The 24059-nt window shown below is 34.8% G+C and overlaps 1 protein-coding gene across 1 annotated transcript in view; it reads right to left on the bottom strand.

Annotated features, from left to right (window-relative positions):
* The window catches only part of TGFBR1 (transforming growth factor beta receptor 1), a 63051-nt gene that overhangs the window by 9331 nt on the left and 29661 nt on the right, over positions 1-24059 (bottom strand). Inside the window, exons 2-6 of the mRNA XM_074196726.1 lie at positions 20683-20925; positions 19285-19524; positions 13209-13439; positions 10986-11153; positions 412-568 (exon numbers count right to left, since the gene is read on the bottom strand). Coding sequence (XP_074052827.1) covers positions 412-568; positions 10986-11153; positions 13209-13439; positions 19285-19524; positions 20683-20925 — 1039 coding nt within the window. The remainder of the gene's footprint in view (positions 1-411; positions 569-10985; positions 11154-13208; positions 13440-19284; positions 19525-20682; positions 20926-24059) is intronic.

Here is a 24059-nt window from a genome sequence, read left to right as displayed (position 1 = left end):
ACCAAAGAGATTCCCCTCCTTGGGACCAGGTAGTCCTGGGGTCCATTTGAGATTTCTGAGGAGTCCCAGGAATTCCAAGTTCCAACAAAGCCCAGATGTTATATAACTTTGGATAGAAGCAATTCACTCTTATATCCTAAGATAAAGGGCTAGTCAAGTTGAAAGCTGCAAGCTGAAAAAAAAGTTTCTTGGCCATAGGTGTGTGATGCAGGAAGTACCCACTTTCTAATTTGTACCTTTTCTTTAGGTGTGCTGGTCTCAGGTTTTTCTACTTAGCATGCAAAAAAACTAAGCTCTTCTAACTCCTGGACGTGTGAGTAAAATCAATAAAATATGGAAGAAAAATCAAGTACAAAAAAGGAAGGGAAGGAATAAAATGATTTCAAGTACATTAAATAATATTTAATTTACCTTTTTGTTCCCACTCTGTGATTTGGAGCTATATCAATTGTATCTGTGGCTGAATCATGTCTTACTGCAAGTCCTAAGTCTGCAATACAGCATGTTCCATTCTTCTTAACTAAAATATTCTTTGATTTCAGATCTCTATGGGCAATTGCAGGTTTGCCTAAAGGAACAAAAGTTAAATATGACTGAAGAAAAAATAATACATGTTAGTAGCCACAAGTTATCAGCCTTTTTTAGAACAAAAATAAAAAATAAAAGTTAATACTTACTAAAAAAATTTCAGAGACTAATATATTCTATTAACTCAAGGGTTAAAAAAATATTCACCCTGGAGATTAGTCACAGAAATTCTCATTCCAGTTTGCTTTTTCCCCCCTATCAACTACCAAGCTACTTCTATATGCTGCCAAAATTGATAAACAGTTTAATATTATCCTAGATAGTAAAAAATATTTTTGAAACATCCAAAAGTACTCATCACAGTCAAATGCTTAACATATTTAAAAATAACTTTCTCAACAAATTTGAAATCCTCCTTGTTAGTAGAGCTTTTTCTATACTCTGTTCAGGAAATTACTTTGTATTTACTTGTACATGATTTGTACTGATTTAACTGTATCCACATTGTTTTTCTCCACCAGAAGGTAACCTCATAGTATTTAATACACACTTTTTGAATTGAACTGGATCCCAAAATGTTCACTGTATTAGTGATCATTCATAGCTTTAGGTTATCTACAAATCTGATCATATGATGCTCATTTTAGAGTTAGAAATGACCCCCTCGTTTTACAAATGAAGAAACTGAGACCCAAAGAAGAAAAGTGAGTTACCTCAAATCTTCTGACTCTAAATCCAAGTATTTTTACCCATTGTACCATGGCACTTATACCTTAATTTTGTTCCTCTGATTAATTCTTTGAATTACAACTCTGCACAGAAGTACTCAATGTTCCAAAGACACCTAACAATCTTTTATGTCAGAGGAGAGGTAACAACCCAGTTGAACTCTTATCAACATTCCCCTCCAAAGAACTTTAAAATAATGCACAAAATCAAATTCTGGTGTGGCAGAGTCAACAAAAGGTTGAGATGATACAATCTGCCAGCCCAAGACAGCTTATGAAGGTCAGGAAGAGAGGTCTGTGACACCAGAGTAAGAGCTGATCTAAAACACACAAAGTAGCACCACTTTATCCCAGGGGCCTTCTTGAAGAAGACTGCAGTGATAGCAGCAGCAACTATGGGAGCTCTCAGTCCAAAGATGCTAAGGAGAACTGGTCAGACAGAAACCACAGAAGAACCCTGTGCTGGCACCAGATCAGATGCTAAATGGCAATTCTTCTGGGTTACAGTGAGGGATGCTAGCAATTGTTGCTAGAGAAGGGCAATGACCATACTTCTCTCAAGATAACAACACCTAGGAGGCATTGAAAACTTGTAGACCCCTAGAATTTGCTCTGAAAATAAGAGTACAAAAAAGCCTTAAGTTTGGGACACTTTCAAGTGAGCAGAGCCCCAAAGATAAAAATGGGCTGGAAAAAATAAGCAAGCAAACAAACCAAAAAAGAACTTGAACTACTATGGAGGCAGAGAAGACCAAAACACAAACTCAGAAGTAGATTACATGAAAGAGCCTGAAGCAAAAGTGAAAATTGGATATGAACCTAACAAGAATTCTTTGAAAAACAAAAGAGGTAAGAGTGGTGGAGGGAAAGGAACTGAGAGTGATGAAAAGAAGATTTATAGCTGGAGCAAATAAAAAAAAATGGCACATAAAAGGTTTAAGAAAATGTCATAGGGGCTTGGTGGCACAGTGGATAGAGCATCAGCCCTGGAGTCAGGAGTACCCAAGTTCAAATCTGGCCTCAGATGCTTAATGATTACCTTAGCTGTGTGACTTTGGGGGTAAGCCACTTAACCCCACTGCTTTGCAAAAACAACAACAACAACAAAACCCTATGAGAAAATGTCATAAAAATAAAATTGGCCAAAATGGAAAAAGTGGCAGAAAACTCAGAAGGAAATAATCCTTAAAAATCAGAATTGGGTGAGAGGAAGCTAATGATTGATTTTGAAATGTCAAGAAAAATTAAAAGTCAATAGAAATAGAAGTGAAAACTCATCAGAAAAACAGCTGACCTGGAGTTAAGATGAATTAAGAATTATTAGACTACTTAAAAAAGTCAATATTTCAAGAAATTTTCTAGATAGCTTAGATCCAGAGGTAAAATAGAAATGGAAAAAAATGCCTACTGAAAGAGATCCCAAAATGAATCCCAAAGAAACTTCAGAATATTATACTGCAGAAAACAAGGGAGAACAGGACTGCCAAAAATATACTACCTAGCAAAACTGAGTATAATCCTTGGGGGGAAAAAATCAACATTTAATGAAATGGAAGACTAAAGTATTCCTGATGAAAATGCCAGCACTAAATAGAAAATTTTACAATCAAACACAAGATTTATGAGAAGCCTAAAAAGGTAAACATGAAAATAATAATAGACTAAATAAGGTTAAAATGTTTATATTTCTATATGCAAAGATACATGTAAATTGTAAGAACTTTATCACTATTAGGTCAGTGAGAAGGAATCTACAGAGATAAAGGACAGGTATAAATCGATTATAAAACAATGCCAAAAAAAAGAAGGGGGATAAGAAAGAGGAATGCATTGGAACAAAGGAAAATAATAATGGGGAAATTATCTCATATAAAAGAGGGATGCAAGAAAAAGCTTTTATAGTTGTGGGGGAAATGTGTGAGGGGATAATAGGTAATGTTTGAACTTCATTCTTCTTGGAACTGGTTCCAAGATGGAAGAAAATATGCATATATATATATGCATATATGTATGAAAATATGTGTACACACATTCAGTTGGGATATAGAAATATATTTTACCCAATAGAGATACATGAGGGGAAGGAGAAGGCTAAGAGATATGGGGGGAATGATAAAAGGGAGGGTGAAGAAAGGCATGGTTAAAAAAAAATAAGAGAAAGATAGACAAGAGAAAATAAGATGGAGGGAAGTACATAGTAGTCATAACTGTGAACGTGAATAGAATGAAATCACCCATAAAATGGAAATGGATACAGAATGGATTAGAAACTAGAATCCAACTATATATTTATGTTTACAATAAACACACTTGAAATAGAAAAATATACAGAGAAAAAATTAAGGGATGGAATAGTATCTATTTTATTTCAGCTGAAGTTAGAAAGGCAAGGATAACAAACATAATCTCAGATAAAGCAAAAATAGACTTAATTGATAATCAAGGAAATTAGCATTTTGCTGAAGGTACCATGGACGATGAAATAATATTAAAATATTTTTTAGTAAAGGCCTTATTTCTCAAATATACAGAGAACTGAGTTAATTTTTTTTAAAGTTAATCCTAATACATAAATGATCAAACATTGTGAACAGGAAGTTTTCAGACAAAGTTGTAAAATCTATCTATAATTATATGAAAAAATGCTCCAAACCAATACTTATTAGAAAAATGCAATTAAAACAACACCGAGATACCAACAATAATTATGCATACAACGAATGACAAGACCCTACTTCACTTAAGATTTGAAGGTCATTAACATCAGGTCCTAAACTTCCCAGTACCATTTCTCATTCCCTTCTCCCCTGTCCTTCCTGTGATATCTTTACTCCTTGATAATGCTAATCTTTATATCTGTAAACTTACTTCCAAATCATCCCTGATGTCTCATGTTTCTTTGACCTATAAATAAACCTGCGCAGGCTTCCACTAATTCTAAAAAAGCTTTCTACAATACTCACCTATTTACAATACAAGCTCTATTCTCTACTCTCATATTTTAATACCATTAAATTCTATTATTTTGGTTTCAGAGACAGCATACCCTCCTGGTTCTTTCTGTAATGATCTTTCCCTAACTACTCCTCCTTCCCTGATTCCTCCCTCACTTTTTCCCCAGATGCCTTAAATATGATCATTCTCAAGAAACTATCCTCACTTAACCTGTTCTCAAAACTCTATCCCTCAGCAATATCCCTCACTCAGGACAATTACCTCTACAAAAAGAATTCATCTGTCTCACCTCCAATCTCTCTTCCAAAACCAAAACTGACTTCACCAACTACTTAAAAGGTGTTATGTCCCTTACACAATCCACAAATCTGATGCCTCCAGTCTATAATGATCTTATCCCCTTGATAATAAATAAAACTATATTTGCATTTTTCATACGTACTTAGGTATTTTTTGCATAATAATTATTCATGTATGTACCATACCCTCCAATAGACATGACAGTTGAGAATGTATTATACAGATCTTTGAATCCTATACCTGGCAAAGTCCTCTGCACTCATTAAGTATTTAATGGTTTGAGGAACTGAAAACCTTAGGAACCAAGTCACAATCCATATTTTACCAAGAAGGAATTGCAAGGGGAAGAGACCAGAGAACAATCAGAAGGCTATTAAAATAGTTCAGGTATATAATTGTCATGAGTGGAGAAAAGGGGGTTAAGTCAAGCCAACAGGCTTTTATCAAGACCCTAACAATGTGCCAAGCAGGTATGGTGTTAAGGCCTGGGTGGACAAGTCAAAAGAACTCCTGGTAGTTTCTATCTCTAGATAGAAACCACTTGACTTGGCTGTTGATTTGACATGGAAAAAGGGGGACAAAAAGAGGGAAGAATTGAAGACGATTTTCAGGTTATGAGTCTGAGTGATTAGAAAGAAGTTGGGAAGAGGTAAGGCATCACATCGGAGAAAATGAATACCATTGTGAGATGCCAGCAAGACATGTAGGTATGTAGGTATAAAGGTCTAGTAGGGAAATATAGGAGTGGGTACAGTTCAAGAGAGATTAGGGCTGAGTATCTAAATTTGAGAGTCATTGGCTTAAAAATAACTGAATCCATATCTGAGACAGAGATGAGATCACAAGAGAACAGAGGAGAAAAAAAAAAAGAAGAAAAGAAAAAAGGATTCAGGACAGGTTCTTTGAAAATAGCATGTCACAGAAAAGGGAAGACAATATCCAATAAGGTATTTAACAAAGTTTTATGTAATCAAATACAAGGCAGTAAAGCTGGAAGAGGTTGACTAATTTAGCAGGTAACCTTTAAAAGAGAAGTTTCAAGTGGGGTGTTTGGGTTGGAGAGAAGGCAGAGAGATATCACAAGTAAAATTGTAAGAAGTTGAGAGCATAAAGCCTATAAGCAGACAAATTTTTTTTTGCTTCATATTTATAATCCCACAATCTAACAATGTTTATGTTCATGAGGGCTTTTATAAAGAAAGACTCTGGAAAAGTGATATTTATATATGTGAATTTGTGGATTCAGTAGATTCAGACCATGAAATTAATGTGAGCAAACTCAAATTTTACGCTAACCTAACAAATATTCTTTTAGTTATACTTTAGTTGGGTACTTTTTCCTCACCACTTCATTGAAATTGCTCTAAATCTCTATCTGGTGAGATAAAAATGGACTGTTCCAAGTTCTTATCCTGTACAACTTTTTGGTGGTATATTGACACTGTGAACCTAAAGAAATAATAAGGTGTAAGGGAAATAACCTTGAACAACAGTCAGTAGTTCTAAAACTGGTCCTTACTGCTCTAGACAAGGGGATATGCAAACTACAGATGGAGGGGCAAATTGGGTGGGCTAAGAATGGTACATTTTTCAACAAAACTTTATTTGAAAATCTAAAATATAGGGAGGCAGAGCCAAGATGGCTATGTGAAGGCAGGAATTCCCAGAAACTCATTTCCCCCCAAAACTCCAAAAGCTGTCAGAAAGACTGAGTGATACAATTCCCCAGTCCAAGACAACTTAGAAGATCTCCAGAACAGGTCTGTTCCACCGGGGGGGGGGGGGGGGGGGGCAGCAGCGGCGGCAAGCACAGCCAGGCAGGACACCTAGGTCTGTGGCAGAGGGGGCAGTTTAAACATTGGGAACAGCTGGGAGGGGTGATGAGAGAGTTCTGCCACATCAGAATGAGTACAGAGTGAGCTCTGACCATAGAGCAGCCCTGCAATAAGAACCTGCAGTGGGAGCCAGCAGAGCCACCCAGCACTTCAGAGCTCCCAGCCCATAGACTTAAGTGGTTCAGGGCAGGCAGAAGAGATCTCTCTGCTCTCCCTGTGGCAGGACTCAGCTGTTTGCCCACACTCAAATCCAGGTTGCAGTTTGGGCTCCCAATCACCATAGCCAAGCAGGGACCATCCTCACAGTTCCAGAGCAGAGGGTAATACCTGAACACAGGCAAGAGAACAGTCAGAGGTTCTCATAAGATCTTGGAGGAATTAAGATCCCTGTGGGTTGTCCCAAAACTCCCCCCAAAGCCTTGAAAGTGCAGCAAATCAGTCATAGGCTGAGGAAATCAGCAAACAACAGAAAAAGAAGAATCTGACCATAGAAATTACTTTGGTCCCATGAAGGACAAAAATACATATTTAGATGACAACAAAATCAAACCTTCTGTATCCAAAACCTCCAAGAGAAAATAGAAATTAGGCTCAGGCTATGGATGAACTCAAAAAAGACTTTGAAAAGCATTTAAAGGAGGTAGAGGGAAAAATTGGGAGGAGAAATGAGAACAATGCAGATAAATCATGAAAACTAAGTCACCAACTTGATGAAAATACCAAAAAAATACTGAAGAAATTAATATGTTAAAAACCAGTTTCAGCCAAATGGAAAAAGCAATACAAAAGGTAAATGAGAAGAATGCCTTAAAAAGCAGAATTGGCCAGCTGGAAAAGGCAATAAAAAAAACTCTGAAAAAAATAACTCTTTCAAATGCAGAATGGAACTAAAGGAAGCTGAAGACTTTTAAGAACTCAGGGAGAAATAGAACTGTACCAAACAAAAATTTAGAAGAAAATGTGAAATATTTCATTGGAAAAACAAATGACCTTGAAAACAGAACCAGAAGAGATAATTTAAAAATTTTTGGGCTGCCTGAAAGTCATGACCAGGAAAAGAGCCTAGACTTCATTTTTCAAGAAATAATACAGCAAAATTGCCCCGTGATCCTAGAAGTAGAGGGTAAAATAGAAATTGAGGGAATTCACCGGTCACCTCCTGAAAGAAATCTCAAAAAGAAAAACTTCCAGGAATATTATAGCCAAACTCCAACACCTCCCAAGTCAAAGAAAAAATACTAAAAGCTGCAAGAAACAAGCAATTCAACTATTGTGGCTCTATAGTCAGGATTACACAAGATCTGGAAGCATCCTATATTAAGGGCTAGTAGGACTTGGAAGGCAAAAGATCTTGCTTTACAACTGTGAATCAACTACCCATCAACTACTCTTTCAGGAGAAAAGATGGATTTTCAATGAAACAGGGGACTTTCAAACTTTCCTACCAAAACAACCAGAGCTGAACAGAATGTTTGATCTCCAAGTAGAGGATTCAGGTGATCCATAGAGGGAGTGGATGAAAAAGACTAATTATGAGGAACTTAATGATTTTGAACTGTTTGTATTCCTGCATGGGAAGAAAATACTGATAACTCTTATGAACTTTCTCATTTACAAAAGTATTAGGAGGAACAAAGGTAGACAAGGCACAGGAAGGAGCTGAATATAATGGTATAATATAGTAAAAAGATGTAGTCAATAGGTGATAAAGGAAAGTACTAGGAGGAACAGAAAGGAGAGGAAGAAAGGACTAAAATATTTCACATAAAAGTCAAGAAAAGCTTTGACAATGGAGTGGAAGTGGGGAAGGTGAGGTGGAATGAGTGAGCCTTCATTCCCATCAGAAATGACTCAGACAAAGGGGCGACTAGGTGGCACAAGTGGATAGAGCACCAGCCCTGGAGTCAGGAGCACCTGAGTTCAAATCTGACCTCAGACACTTAATTACCTAGCTGTGTGGCCTTGGGCAAGTCACTTAACCCCATGTGCCTTGCAAAATCCTAAAACAAAATGGCTCAGAAAGGAAATAACATACACACTTAATAGGGTATAGAAATCTATCTTACCCTAGAGAAAAATAAGAGACAACCCTTGGACTCTGAACAGACTGAAGTACACTTCCCCCCCCCCCCTTCTATCTATTCTTGAGCTTTCTCATCTTTTTTTTTTGGGGGGGGAATGGGGGTTTATGATTATTCTCACAACAAGATTATTTAATAATATAAATTTATTTATTATTTATTAATGTAAATTTAATAATATAAAATGAACAAAAAAAGTGAAAAGAAATCTAAAAAATAGCTCCTAGGTTGGGAGGGGGCACTATTATACAAAAAAATGTGATTCCGGCTGCATTTTCCCAACCCTTGGTCTAGTAAGTTTCTTAATTTGAAGCTCATGAACTTTAAAAAATATTTTAATAATCATTATTATATAACTAGTTTCCTTTTTGGTTCTATGCATTTCATTTTATGAATATAAAAATTAATATTTTAAGAACAGGTCTGCTAGGCTACAGAGGTCCATGAAACACACAAAACAGTTGAGTGAACAGAGTAGGGTAACAGTATCATCTCTTGACATTAGAAGTCTCAAGTCAAGCCCTAACCTGCAGTTGACAGCAATGGTCTTTCTCTACACATACATTCTGCTTGGAGGGTCAGAATTCTGGATTTGTTTTTTGGTGGAGGAGAAGGTAGGAGGCCCTCAGAACACCAAGCCAAGGGTCAAAAGTGGAGAGAGAATATAGATCTACTCTAAAGTTAACAAAAGTTTTTTCTTGAACTATTATTTTTTTTTCAAAATTCTTTCAGCCCAAAACAACTTCGAAGGTAAGCAGGTAATGTCTATCACCTAAGGGATGAAGTGGAGGCTGTACCAGCACAGGTAGCACAACAGTAAACAAGTGGCAGCTCTTGGCTTCTAAATTAGCAATGGCAACAGTTCTTCCAGGACTCTCAACGCACAAATGGTAAGGGGGTCAGACAACTAGTGAGATGACAGAAAGTTCTTTTGCTGGCACTGGGTATACTGACCATTCTTGGAAACAGGTTACAGTTTCAAGGTGGAAAGGACTGATTTATTGTTGCTTAGAGACCAGAGCACCAGACTAGGAGATTAGTCAACACAACTCTCCTTAGATTATATTACCTTGGAAGAACTGAAAGTTTAGAGAGCCCCAAAAGTAAATTTGAAAACTTGAACAAAAAAAGCTGAAGCTTGGGATAGTGCCCCCTCCCAACCTAGGAGCAGGAGCCAACTTTAATATAAAATTATAAAGTTAGATATAGGTTGGAAAAACGAGCAAACAACAAAAAAAGATCCTGATCATAGAAAATTACTTATGATGATGGTTACACTGCTACATCTAAAACTGCTATCCAAAACCTCAAAGAAAAATGTGAATTGGCCTCAGGCTCCAAAAAGAATTCCTGGAAGAGCTCAAAAGGGATTTGAAAACCCCCAAATAAAAGAATTTGAAAACCCAAATAAGAGAAGTAGAAAAAAATTGGTAAAAGAGATGACAAGGGGGGCGGCTAGGTGGTACAGTGGATACAACACCGGCCCTGGAGTCAGGAGTACTGAGTTCAAATCTGACCTCAGACACTTAATAATTACCTAGCTGTGTGGCCTTGGGCAAGCCACTTAATCCCATTTGCCTTGCAAAAACCTAAAAAGAAAAAAAAAATCCCCCCCACAAAAAAAGAGATGACAAGGATATAAGAAAATCATGAAAAAGAGCTAACAGTTTTGTAAAGGAGGCACCAGAAAAATGACGATCAAAAAAAAGAACAGTGAGAGACAGATAGAGATAGACACACACACACACACACACACACACACACACACACACACGGAGGAGAGAGGGAGAGAACACCTTAAGAAATTATCAAGGAAAATGCCCTGATAATTTAGAATCAGAAGTTAAAAAAAAAAAGAAACTGAAAGAATCCACCAATGACCTCCTATAAGAAATCTCAAAATGAAAACTCCCAGGAAAAGGAGTAAATACTGAAAGCAACCAGAAAGAAACAATTCAAATATCATGGAACCACAGTCAGGGACTGAGGATATTAACAAGGGAAAATAGGACAGAGGGAAATACAATTAGTAATTCCTAAGTGAAAAAATTATGTAGCAAGTTTTTCTGATAAAGAACTGAGTCATATTTATAAAAAAAATTAGGGCCATTCCCTACTTGAGAAATGGTCAAAGGATATGGCAGGTAGTTTTCAGACAAAGTATTCAAAGCTAAATATATATTCATATGAAAAAATACTCTAATTTTTGATTAGAGAAATACAAATTAAGGTCTTCATTCTCAGTTATCTCAGATCATTCTACTATAAATACACACATAATTTTAGTCTGATTCTTAAGAGTATTAGCAATCTTTTCAACATTAGGATCAAACCTGGATACTAAAGAATACTTTCAAATTCACAATAAAATATCAATAAGATGAAATTAAGGAGAACTAGAAACAAAAATAATACCCAAGTTCACATCCAATTCAATCTGAGATTAATTAGAAAGAAATACAGGTTTCTTAATAATCATCTCTTAGTAGCATATAAACACATTACATTTCAACCATTCTGCACTTATATGAATAATGAAGTACCACCTGAAACCCTACCTTGAGTGCCAACAATCTCCATGTGAAGATGAGCAAGTCCACTAGCAGTGGATAAAGCTAGTTTTATCATTCCTTCCACAGTAACCGTGTACCTGTTTAAGTAATCAAAAAGGGACCCATGCTCATGATAATCTGAAACCAACCACAGCTGAGTCCATGTACCATTGTCTGGAAAACAAAGGAATAGCAAAATTTTCTAAGATTTATATAAAACACTTAAAACTGTTATATTGTCATATCTAGCACTTAATACTAAAATATATCATAACATTGTCCTATATTTGCTTTAGAAGTTTTACATTTGCATTATATTTTTCATATATATTTTTATATAGTATGTATATATTTATATGTATGTGTGTATTCATATATATATATATATATATATATATATATATATATATATATATATTTATATATATTTATATGGAATCTATTTGACCTTTAAAATAACTCCTTAGTGTAAGGGGTCAAAGATTAACACTCTGATTTGAATAGGAAAGGAAACTAAGGTTCAGGAAAACTATATTCTAGGCCAGATTTGAACTCAGAAACATGAGACTTTGTCCTGACTCTAGGCCCAGCAATCTCTCCTCTGAGCCACCTAGCTGCCCTATCTAAATCTTCCAACTAATCATTAATAAGAAGCTAGGGAAAAGGTATGGTTCTTGCCACAGAGGAATTCAATATATTTACTTATTAATAATTCTTTACACTTGAGAATCTGCAAAAGAGAAATTAAAACAATTAAAGCAATCACTCTCTAGATATTTTGAAATGGAAAATAATGTACTACTTTGGGTAATAAAAGGTAAAGAAGGAAATGGACCGAGGAAATCTATACATTTGACTTCTTAATACCTTATTAATTATATAGTAGTTCATAAAATGAGTGCTACAAACTTAGAGCTGTCCTATAATCTTAAAATAACCAGCAAAGATGTCTAAAAGTCCTACTTGGTATAAAGACAAGATGTTTCTATCTCAAAAGGCAAAAAATGATGTCACAAAATAAGAATCTAAGAGGTAAAGATGGAACCTCTGACAAGGGGTAATGAAGAATGAAGAGAACTGAAATCTATTTTAGATCTATTAAACACTAATTTTACCTCTTGCACCAAACAAGGCAAAAAATCAAATTCAGGATGCCTGACAGAAAAATCCAGAACAAGTTTGATTACCCTTGAAACTTTATTAATGAGATATAAATTATCTAAATGTCAAAGGAATAATCTTAATTGGTCATATTTCAAAATACCTAAAGTAGCTTAAGTGTCCCAGAGCAGTGAACCTGAAGTCTCTGAGTTTTGCTACAAAACATGTAGCAGCTGTGTGTGACTCTGAGCAAGTCACTTAGCCCCTCTCTGCCAGTTTCTTCATCTGTAAAATGGGGATAATGGTACCTACCTCTCAAGGTTGTTATGAAGATAAAATGATATTATTTATAAAGTGCTTCTAAACCTTAAAGTGAGTGTTTTCCTTTTTTTTTTTTTCAAATGGCATTTAGGTGTCATAATAGATAGAATGCTGGATCAGGAATCAGAAAGACTTCAAATGTTGGATTTCTTAATACTTATATGAATTTGGATAAATCATTTTCTTCCCTGGGCTCAATTCCCTTCTTTTAAAAGAAAAAAGATTTTAGCTAAATTATTTTGAAGATCCCTTCTTGTTCTTTGTCTATAACCCTGTTATAACATTTTTCCTAAATAACATTTGAAGATGAAAATACTAAAAATTAGACTATAACAAATAAAGTTGTATAATGAACAGCATATTAGACTTCTATGACACTGATTAACTTTTATGATTTTGACTAAGTTTGTTATTAAAGTACTCGCCACTCATTTGATTCTGACAATTCTCTAAGCATAAGCAACTAGAGATAAGATTAGTGATATTCCAAAAGAATCAGAGAACTATGAAGAAAATATCATTTGGGGTGATGGTTTGAAAATGAATTCAACTAATAATGTGGCTGACAGAGTTAAGATCGAGAGACCCTGGTAGGCTGAAAAGATGGGATGAATCTAGTAAGATGAAATAATAAAGATAAATATGAAGTTATATATTTCATCTTGCTTTCGATCATAAAATTAATGATAACATTTAAGTAGTAGTTTTCTATTTTTGACCAAACTTCACTAGTTAACGAGTTTTTAAGATGTTTCATTACTATTAAGCTGATTTTGTTATATGTAACAGAACACTTAGTTTACCAACCTTTATTGTCTGCTGCTATAAACCCCAGAATGTTTTCATGACGTAACATTACAGTTTGATAAATCTCTGCCTCACGGAACCATGAACGTTCTTCTCTTGAAGAAAATATTTTTACTGCAACTTCCTCTCCTCTCCATTTTCCTCTCCAGACTTCTCCAAATCGACCTTTTCCTATGCTTTCTTGCAATACAATAGTTCTTGCAATAGTCCTTTGAACAAGTAATGGTAATCCTTAAAAAAAAATTATTAATGTTATTAATATAACCAAATAACATTTCTTAAAATATAAACTGCACATGAAATATTGCAAAAAGAGTATGACAGCTAGTACAAATCTATAGAAAAGAACATAGTCACTAAGCTAACTGAGCTGCACAATTGGACTGTTAGCTAAATTAGATAAATTCCTAATGAACAAAATAGGACACTAAATACAGAGAACAAGATTTTGTGCAATTCTGTTTCACTTAAATTCAATTAACAAAAAGGTATCATCTGTGATGTCTCTGGTACTCAGGATGAACAACAGTGATTTTATATAATTTTATGATTGAGTCAAAGATTGCATATTGGATTCTAGAAGTAATTTACCATTTATTAATTGGGGGGGGAGGTCAGACCTGTACTCTATAAAAGTTACTTTTGTAGCCGAGGAAGATGCACTAGAATATGAGGCAGGGAAACCAACTAGAACACTATTATAATAATCCAGGTATGAGGTGATAAGGGCCTATAACAGTATGGTGACAGTGATAGGAGAAAAGGAGATATATGAGAAATGCTATAGGTAGAATCTATAGGATTTTGCTAAGAGATTAAATATGTAGGGGGAGAGTGAAAAGATGAAGATGAAAACTAGGTTATAAGCCTCTGTCATCAAGAGGCTGATGGAATGCTTCAGAATTATAAAGTCAAGAAGAGGGAAAGACCATGAGGAAAGATAATAAGTTCAGTTTTGACCACACTGAGCTTAAGAGACCTAGGTAGAGGCTTCCATTAAGAAGGTGAAAATGTGAGATCAGAGAGGTTTAAGCTAGAAAAATATGTATCTTAGGGTAGCTAGAGATGACACAGAATGAGAAAGCACCAGCTCTGGAATCAGGGGAACCTGAGCTCAAATCTGGACTCAGACACTTAATAATTGCTTAGCAGCTTTGTTACCTTGGGCAAATCACTTAACCCCATTGCCTTAAATAAATAAAAGAAAATATATCTAAAAAATTATCTAGATAAAGATTCTATAGGAGATAATGAAGCCATAAAATATGTATAGATACACACACACACACACACACGTGCTGGCGTGTGTTTGTTTGTGTGTGTGTGTGTGTGTGTGTGTGAGAGAGAGAGAGAGAGAGAGAGAGATAAGAGATAGAACAAGCAGCTTGATGGCACAAAGAGGAGGGCTCTACTGACACAGCTCACAACACACAGCAAGAGCCCCAGGACAAAGCCTAGAGAGACACATACATTATTAATACTGATGGCCTCAATAAAGACTCAGCAAAGAAGACTAAGGGGCATCATGAAAAGAAAAGAAGGGGATCAAGGAAAAGAGGGTGAGTGACAGAGTCAAAGGCTGCAGAGAGGCAAGAAACCTGAAGATTGAGAAAAAGTCATTAGTTTTGTCAATTAAGAGATAACTGATCTCTTAGAAGGAGCAATTGTAGTTCACTATCAGAAGACAAGACTGGAAAAAAGATAAGAAAGAATGTGAGAGGAAACAAAGGAGAAACATTGATTGTAGATAGCTTTCTCAATGAGTTCAGCACAAAAGAGAAAAAAAGTGAGTGGTAGCAAAAATCTAAGATCAAATGTAAATTTTCTTTTTTTAAAGGTGGGGAGATAAGGGCTGGTAAGTAGAGAAGAAAGAAACAAGTAAATAAGCCTTTATCAGGTACTTATTCTGTGCTGGCTGCAGTAAATACTGGGATACAAACTACAAATAAAATGAAAGCCAGTTCTACCTTTGGAAAAGCTTACATTCTAAAGGGGGAAGACCCAACATACAAAAGAGGAGGTGACTTGGAGGGCATAGTTTTGAAGTCTGGAAAGTCAGCATAGACCCCTCCTAAAAAAACAACAACAGAGAAAAGCAGATAATGATGAAAGAGTGGGGATGACAGAGGGGACAATATGCTAAAGGAGGAGGGAGGGAATAGGATCCTTGGCAGGGAGCTGGAAGGAGGAAGCTCTCAGCAAATGGTTTCAACCTTTCTTCAGTAAAATAAGGTATGGTTCTCAGCTGAGAGGAGTTAAGGGAGAGGGAGTCATGAGAGATTTATGAAAGGATGAAAAGGTTTGGAAAAGTCATTCTGATGAGTAGGATAGTGAATTGATTAGTGAGGTAATAATCAATGAGTATTAGGTATAAAAGGATTGCCTTGCTTCATTGAGGGCTCAGTTGAGATTATATCATAAATTTGTGGTTCTGTGACATGATAAAAAAAATAATTCATGTGGCATATAGAAAGTAGAGACTGAAAGTAGACCATTTAAGAGATTTATGTGAAAATTTAGTCACAGTGTTAAGGACAGAGAACTTTAAGGTTAAAATGAGTTTTAGTCAAAATTTTAAAAGCTAGATAAAAAAAAAAATCTAGTGTGCAACCTAAAAAAATTAGTGTGCATCTAACTTATCTGTTTAAAGATGAAGAACTTTTGTTAATAGAACAATGTAAGGGACTATTATGTGTGGGAGTACTGCAAAATTTCATCACCTGGTGTCCTCTAGCACCAGAACGTTATTTATTGGATGATTGTAGAGTGCCACAGGAGTGGGAGTGGACCAGGTACTGGACCAGGGACTGGGGGGTGATGTTTAAGCACTTGTATTTGGTTTAAAAAAACGGAAACCTTGGAGAACTTGCAGAACTTACCATCCTTGTCTCCCTCCCCTTCAAAGTTTGCCTGGGTAAAGGACAAGTTAGCTGACAGGAACCTAACATTTTCTGAGCAGCTAGTCTAACAGGAAAATAACAGAGCAAGCTTAAACTACTGGCCAGTGTCATGATTAGTAATGTTTAGTCTGGTGACAACAGATATTCATATTTAAAATTAGTATATCTGGAAGGAATAAAGAAAAAGGCAAGACTCTTGAACACCATTTTTGTTGACAAATGCGAATAAACTTAATTTTGAAGACAGGAAGAGAAAATGAAAATCGTAGACAATTTAATTTTATCAAATGTTCCATCAGAAATACTATCTTGAATTATGCCTTGTTTTAAAAAGACTAATAAATAAGCTAGAAGGTACTTACTAAACTTAAATTTTCTGCAATAGAAAAATAAATTATTAACTAAAATGCAACCCTTCTTTTCAGTTCTTTAAAACTACAACTACAATATGGAAGGACTAATCTAATTTTATCTCTAACACTTTGTGGGGAAAGAAAGCCATCAGGGTGTCAGATAATATATTTTAAAACAATTCTGTGAAGTTAATTTTAAAGCTGACACAGAGCAATATTTATACAGGAAGTTCATCATTTTCTGCAATGTATTCCTGAAGTATATATATAACATAAAGGAAAATATTTATAAACAACCATTTTTCTATTGTTTTATGTAATGAATTCAGTTCTATCTTTATTTTTAAATGATCAGAGGTTCTATCCTCAGATTGTTTCTAAATTTCTTAACTTCCTTACTGAATAAAATGATTAAGCAATAAACACAGATATATAAAGTGAACGGAGCATTCTGTTATATGAGTAACCATACCCTAATTTATCTCTTGTTTGTTTGATTATTGATTCACATTTCTTGAAGTATAAGAACACAGTACGTCTACACCTGTGCTCTAATAGAGATTATAAGAAAAGTTCACAGGAACTGAATTAGAGCACAAGTTTACATAATATACCACACATATCTGTTTGCTCACTATAGGCAGAAGAGATAAGGGGGCCATTAAGTCATTTTTAAGTAAATTACATTTGACCCATTACTAATGAAACTAGATAAGCATACACAAATTCGGACTAATGGACTTAATTTACACTTTTCTAGTCTCCCAATTAATCTTTCCATATTTTGAAAATTGTGAAAACTCTATTATGAAAACAGAATGAGTAGCTTTACAGGGGGAAAATGAACAGAATGATATTCATACAATATGAGATTATACCCATGTACATAATATTATACTACTTCTTAAAAAAATAAACTATTGCATTTTAAAATTAATTTAGAACTCAAACTACTTGTCTGTGTGATAACAAGCTTGTACTAAAAGAAAAAAAAGGTCAAGTTGTGACTGCATACATCTTCTTTGCTACTGCAGAGCATGTTACATTTGCTTCACATTGACCTGTAGAAGCATAGTCTCTCAAGGAGCTAGCATCAGATCATTCCTCAAACCAACAAACATCAATTAAGCGCCTACAACGTTTGGGTACTGTAAGCACTAAGATATTAGTTATTAACGAATGTACACACATTCACATTATGAATGCACTTTTAAAATATTTCCTTTACAAATAAAATAAATTTTAAAAAGGGCATTTCCAATACACCCTCTAACTGGTGACTATCTTAGGTCCATCCAATGTGGTTACTAAGCTTTTCATAAACCATCTTATGATGAATAGAGAAGAGTTAAAGCATTCAGAAAAGTTTTCCCCATCCCCACAGGTGTATTTAAATAGGTATTATGAGTTTTAACAAAGATAGATGACCTTAAATTCTAAGTTTTTTTTAAGCAAAACAGAAAAAAAAAAGAACTGAGAAAGAATTCAGTATTCTATGCCCATCATTTTCTCCCAAACTCCATCTTCAAGGTTTGGTTTGGTTTTTTTTTTTTGGGGGGGGGAAAGAAGGAAGATAAAGCAAGATATCAAAAGGTAAAAAAGTCCTAATTTCATGAAAGTATACCTTTGAGTAGATATCAATACTTACCTATACTTAATTATACTAGCCTTTAAGGGTAGTTTTTCTAATTCAGTTCAACAAACCTATTGGTTCACAAAACCTAAATGAACTAACAGAGTACAGGCACATTACTAGCCCACAGATTCTATAAAGGAAAGATTCTGTCTTTAGGTAACCTTTAGGTAATCATTAACAAAATAAAGGCAAACATCCTTATCTCTGTTAGTAAAACTTATAATTCTCCCATAAAACTTCTTTTGGAACCTAACTATGTCATGAGAGTAACTCTGATTTCTTCTAAGGCCATGACAGGGGAACATAAACTCCTGCAAAGCCTATAAAGATGGAATGGCTAAGAGTAGTTGTTTTTCTGTACTGACATCTGAGGATCAGGCTCCAGAAGGCTGGTTTACCAGAAAATGAATTTCATTTGGCTAATAAAACTATGATCTTTAGAAAATATCATGTACATATTATTATACATAAATGTGATTAGAGTGACATTTATCACCCTAGATTTTATGGATCAAGAAACTTATTTTATCATCTTGGAGGCAAATGTTTTTTCCCAAGTGGAAAATATCTCATATTTTAATTTTTTTGTTGATTTGATTTATTTTATATCCTTTTCAAACAATTATCTTATATTTGAGTGGCTTCTTATAGTTATTTTTAAAATATGCTGTCTTATTTATCTTCAGAAAATTTTTAAAAGGTATTAACTATTATTTACTAAACCTGAAAGATAATGACACTAGAAACTCAGAGAGTGAGCCTAAATGCCTTGCTTAAAAATCACAAGAATTAGTAGAAGAAAGAACTTAAAACACAACTTTCTGACCCCTGTCCTAGTAATACTTCTAGTATACAATGGATGAACAAAGCTTAATGATCTTTTAACATACCTTCCAGATCTAAAAATGTTACTATTCTATAATAAACTGAATATTTTTACACAAAATCCCCTGGGATTCAACCTATAAGATAATGTTGGGGAATCAGAAATTATTACTATGGTTTTAATGATAACAAATTAATTTACCCATGAAGATCAAAACTGACATAGCTCTTCATTAGTTCCATATTTTAATCAATTGAGATAAAAGGTCTGGGTGACAGACAACCCAGACACAATAATTAAGGATAATTTAAACAAAAATTACTTACATTTCCTAATCAAAAAAGAAAAGTGAATGCATTACCTGATCCAGATCCTGACGTTGTCATGTCATAAATTAGGTCCTTTAATGTTGTACCCTCTGAAATAAAAGGGCGATCTAATGAGGGATCTTCTTCATTTGGAACACGATGATGAATGACAGTACGATTGTGACAAATATAGATCATCAACATCAATGAAATACAGACAAGGCAGACAGGTCCCGCTATAACAGCTGCCAATTCCACGGGACCAAGATTAGACGGTTTCATTGGAGAAGTACCTAAAGGGGAGAGGAAAGAAATCATAGCCAGCAAATTGATTTCAAATAAGTCCCATGTTGTATGTTTATCTGCCATTATTACATTTTTCATGTAACAAACACTTCTGGGTTAAATTATATTACTCTATCATTCATTTATAACTATGGACATCTTATGGTTGAGTCAACCTAGCTTCAGATTTATTTGTATGGATATGGATAAATCACTGGGATCTTAGACAGATATAGGAAAATATATTAGGAAAACCATGCTGACTGGAGCTGTATGACAACAGCTCTATTGGTTTATCACTAAACAGTGGGAAAAGGATCCAAGAAAAATAGAAGAAAGACTAAGCATATGCTGCTCTTCCAAGTATACATCCATAGAGGTTCAGACTTTAGGCAGTGATAAAGTAGTCCTTTACTTTGGCTTCCTTTGATCTACTTGGTGAAATTGCTACCTAACTGTAGTCATATCTACTCTTATTCCCTTTATCAAGGTCCTTAGCAAAATTCTTTTCAGGTCAAATATCAGGTCATAACAATTTTTATTAAATTCACTCCCAATATTACAAACTAATGGAAACAAGGGCAGACTTACTTATATATGGAACATTAGATCTTAGACATTATCCAGTCTGACATACTCTCACTATATAGTTGAAGGCAACTAAGGTCCAGAGAAGTTAAAGAACTTAACCTATCTGTCAAAAGTTTCATTTCCAGAAGTCAACAATACTTATGAGGAGAGAGGTACTGACACCCCCTGCAACTCCCAAAAAATAAGAATTCTTGATCTTAACCATCCTTCTTATTGGGTAGGTTCCATGACTTCAAGGAATCACAAAAAAGTTTTCCCTAATTCTCTTTAGTCCTTTCTTTTACAAGGAGAGACATGGAAAACTCCTTGATAGTCCACTTAGGGTACCCAGGGCAGCCTTCTCTTCGTTTTACCTGCCTTCTAATACAGCAAATATTGATTAATGTAATCCACATAAACAAAAGTTCTGGGAAGAGGGAAGGGGGAAGGGGAAGAGTAAGGGTTGGTTCTCAATGATTTCTAAGAATGTAAAGGTTTCCTGAGACTAAAAAGTTTGAGAATTGCTGATTTAGATCTCTTTCTATGTTTAAATTACATGATTGTAAACTATTAAGAAAAAAAGCCCACAAACTTACCTGTTGGGAATTCTATTTTATTGCAGTGATCTTTGGCACAACAGAAAGGTGACATCAAAAATCCATCTCTTAAAGAGGGGGCACATACAAATGGTCTATCTCGGGGAACTAATTCAACTTCCGGTATACACATGCTATTGTATATAACTTTGTCTGCACTCTGTGTTGCAGCAACAAAACAAAGTCCATCTGTCACACATGTGTAATTTTCTTTAATACAGAGGTGGCAGAAACATTGCAAACCTGGAAAGAAAAATACAACATTAGACATAACTTTTAAGTGGTCCTATACTTACATAACTTAAAACAAACTCATTAGCAATTATGCTACCTATATTAAACTGCTCAATCAAAACTTCTCACAATACTTAACATATTTGGGATCTGCAACATCAGGTAATTACTTTTGGCAGTTCAGAGAAATCTGCCTGTATCTAGATCTACATTCTTTTTCTTTTATGTGTATGGAAATCATGTATTGAATAAGAAGCTACATATACTACTATATTAAGGTAATTAAAGAAACTGAAAAGGTTACTTCATCCTCTACTATAGTTTTTGCCTGTCACTGCATAGTTATCAAAAGCACTAAGATAATATTTCTGCTCCTCCCTCATTCCTATAGCACCTACTACATGCTAAGTGCTTTTATAAATATCTCATTTGATCTTTATGATACCCTGATAGATGCTATTATTATCACCATTTTACAAATGAGGAAACTGAGGCAAACAGAGATGAAACAACTTGCCCAAGTAAACATCTGAAGCAAGATTTTGTCTCAGGTCTTTCCAACTCCAAGTCCAGAACTCTTTCCCACTATACCATCCAGCTACCTCAAATCTAGACAAGCAAAACAAACTTCCTGACACTGAAGTGAGAATTAAAAGCAAACCAAAAAAAAAAAAAAAAAAAGAGAGAGAGAAACCAATGAATGAGAATCTAAGTATTCATCAACTGGGGAAAGGTTAAAGGAACTGGTCTATTTTAAACATACTGGTATATGAATATATGGTTTTATGAAAAGACAATTTCAGAGACTCCCAGGTACTATAAACTAATGTAAAAGTGAAGTGAGAAGAATCTTGTGATTAATAAAGGATGACTTTATCATTAAGGTAAATTACTGAGTTTATAATTCACACAAATACTTTACAATTCAAACAAACTACAAGGAATATACTGCAAAGAAAATAAGGAAGTAAGAATGCTGACTAAAGCCAAAAATCAGAATATACATCTTTGAGGATCTATAAAGCACATTATCCATCTCCTAGAAAAGTGGTAAGATTCAAAGGAAATGAAAAAGACAAACATTTCTGGACATGGACACTGTGTGGATCTATTTTGTTTGTTGCAAAAGTGTGTCCCCAGTCTTTTATCTCTATTTACTTAATGGTGGGACAGGAGATTGGCAGAAAAAAAATCAAACAGAAGCACTAAGCTGTTCTATTTTTCAGCTCCAGCTTTTTCAACCCAGGGTAAGTTTCAGTCCTTCTTTGACCTTCCATTTTCTCCCAATAAAGCTACTGAAAAAAATCTTTGTTGTCTTTGGCTTCAAAATTAAGGACAATCAATACTTCCTTCATTAACCTCAGTTCATTATTATTAGATTCAACTTGACACTGTTTTTACAGGATTCTATTTTTCTTCCTTCTTGTAATTGTTTCCCTTTGACTTCTTCAAAATTTAATTTTTCATAATCTTCCATCCTTTCTGGCATAACTTCTCTCAGCAATGTGCTTTGTGGGTTCTTAACTATCCTTCCCAAACCCTTTGAAATCTGCTTTCCTAAAATCCTAGTGTGCCTGGTCAGACTATGCTCAGGTTTTCTTTCTGTATCACCAAGTAAGTAGTCACTTCCCGATAGGGTTCTTACTATATCCACCCTAGCAACCCAGTTTCTCCATGTTAACTAAGACTAAAAACAGTTTCCCCTTCTTGGTTCCTTTGAAGAATGACTTTATCAATAAGGCAAATTACTGAGTTTACATTTCACATAAATACTTTACAATTCAAACAAACTACAAGAATTTATTAATAACAAAAATGGGCTATTCTATGCTCTGGAAACAAAAATACTCTATTCTTATATAGAAGCTTATGTTCTACTGAGGGGATACATTTTCACCCCTAAAACAAGCCATATATAAAATAAATACACAATGGCTGGGGGGGGGGACCTTAATAACTGGGGGAGGGAACCTTAATAACTGGGAGAATCAAAATAGGATTACTGAAGGAAGTGGCACTGGAGTTAAACCTTCAAAGAAGGAAAGAGTTCCAAGGAAAACATATTGCCTCTGATTGATAAAACTGACAAAAAAAGGAGGAATTATAAATTTTGGAGGGATTGTGGGGAAAACAGGCATATTAATGTATTATTGGTATAAGTGTGTATCAGTCCAGTCATTCTGGAAAGTAATGTCCTTTGACATAGCAATACCATTAATGCCTATACCCCAGAGATCCAAAGGTAAAAAATGATTCACGGATATATTTGTTAACAGCTATTCTTTTTTAGTGGCAAAGAACTATAAATGACTCTAGAGAAACTTCAGTAGACTTTTATGAACTGATACAGAGTGACGTTAATAGAACCAGAGGAACAATTTATATTATAATAACAATAAAGTAAAGACAAACAACTTTGAAAGACTTAAGAATTCAGATCAATGAATGAAGGAGAGGGGGTGGTATTCTAGTGGCAGAATGTGCCATGTATTTTTTCCATGGCATTATATGTTTTGTTTTGCTTGACTGATTCCTTCTTACAAAGATACTGTGGTTCCCTCAATTAAAATGTTGAAATTAGAAGGAATGGTAGATGAGATGAGAAGATGAATTACAGAATTCATTTTGGACATGTTGAGTTTAAAATGAGGGAACATTTAAATGTGAGACATCCATACACGAGGAGAGAAAAGACTGGATAAGCAAATTTGGGAATAATCTGCAGAGAAGTGCTATTTGAATCTGTGGAAGCTGATGAGTTAAGAGAGAGAGTAAATAAGCAGGGGGAAGCTAGGTGGCATAGTGGATAGAGCACCTGCCCTGGAATCAGGAGGACCTGAGATCAAATCCAGCCTCAGACACTTAATAATTATGTACCTATGTGACCTTGGGCAAATCAACTAATCCCATTGCCTTGCAAAAAAAAAAACCAACAAAAAAAAGAAGCATTTATTAAATTACTATATATGCCCAAGCTCTATGCAAAAAAATCAAAAAAGGTAAAAGACAATCCCTGCCTTCAAGGAGCTCATGGTCTCATGGAAGGGATAATCTGTAATAAAAACAAGTAAGTAATACACAAGACAAAAAGAAACTAAGCAACAGATGGAAGGTACTAGAATGAACAGATAAGGAAAGGTTTC

Source organism: Macrotis lagotis, chromosome 8 (assembly GCF_037893015.1).
Source record: "Macrotis lagotis isolate mMagLag1 chromosome 8, bilby.v1.9.chrom.fasta, whole genome shotgun sequence".
NCBI classification, from domain to species: domain Eukaryota; kingdom Metazoa; phylum Chordata; class Mammalia; order Peramelemorphia; family Peramelidae; genus Macrotis; species Macrotis lagotis.
The sequence above is the reverse complement of the archived record's forward strand: the minus strand, read 5'-3'. Positions and strand labels throughout refer to the sequence as shown.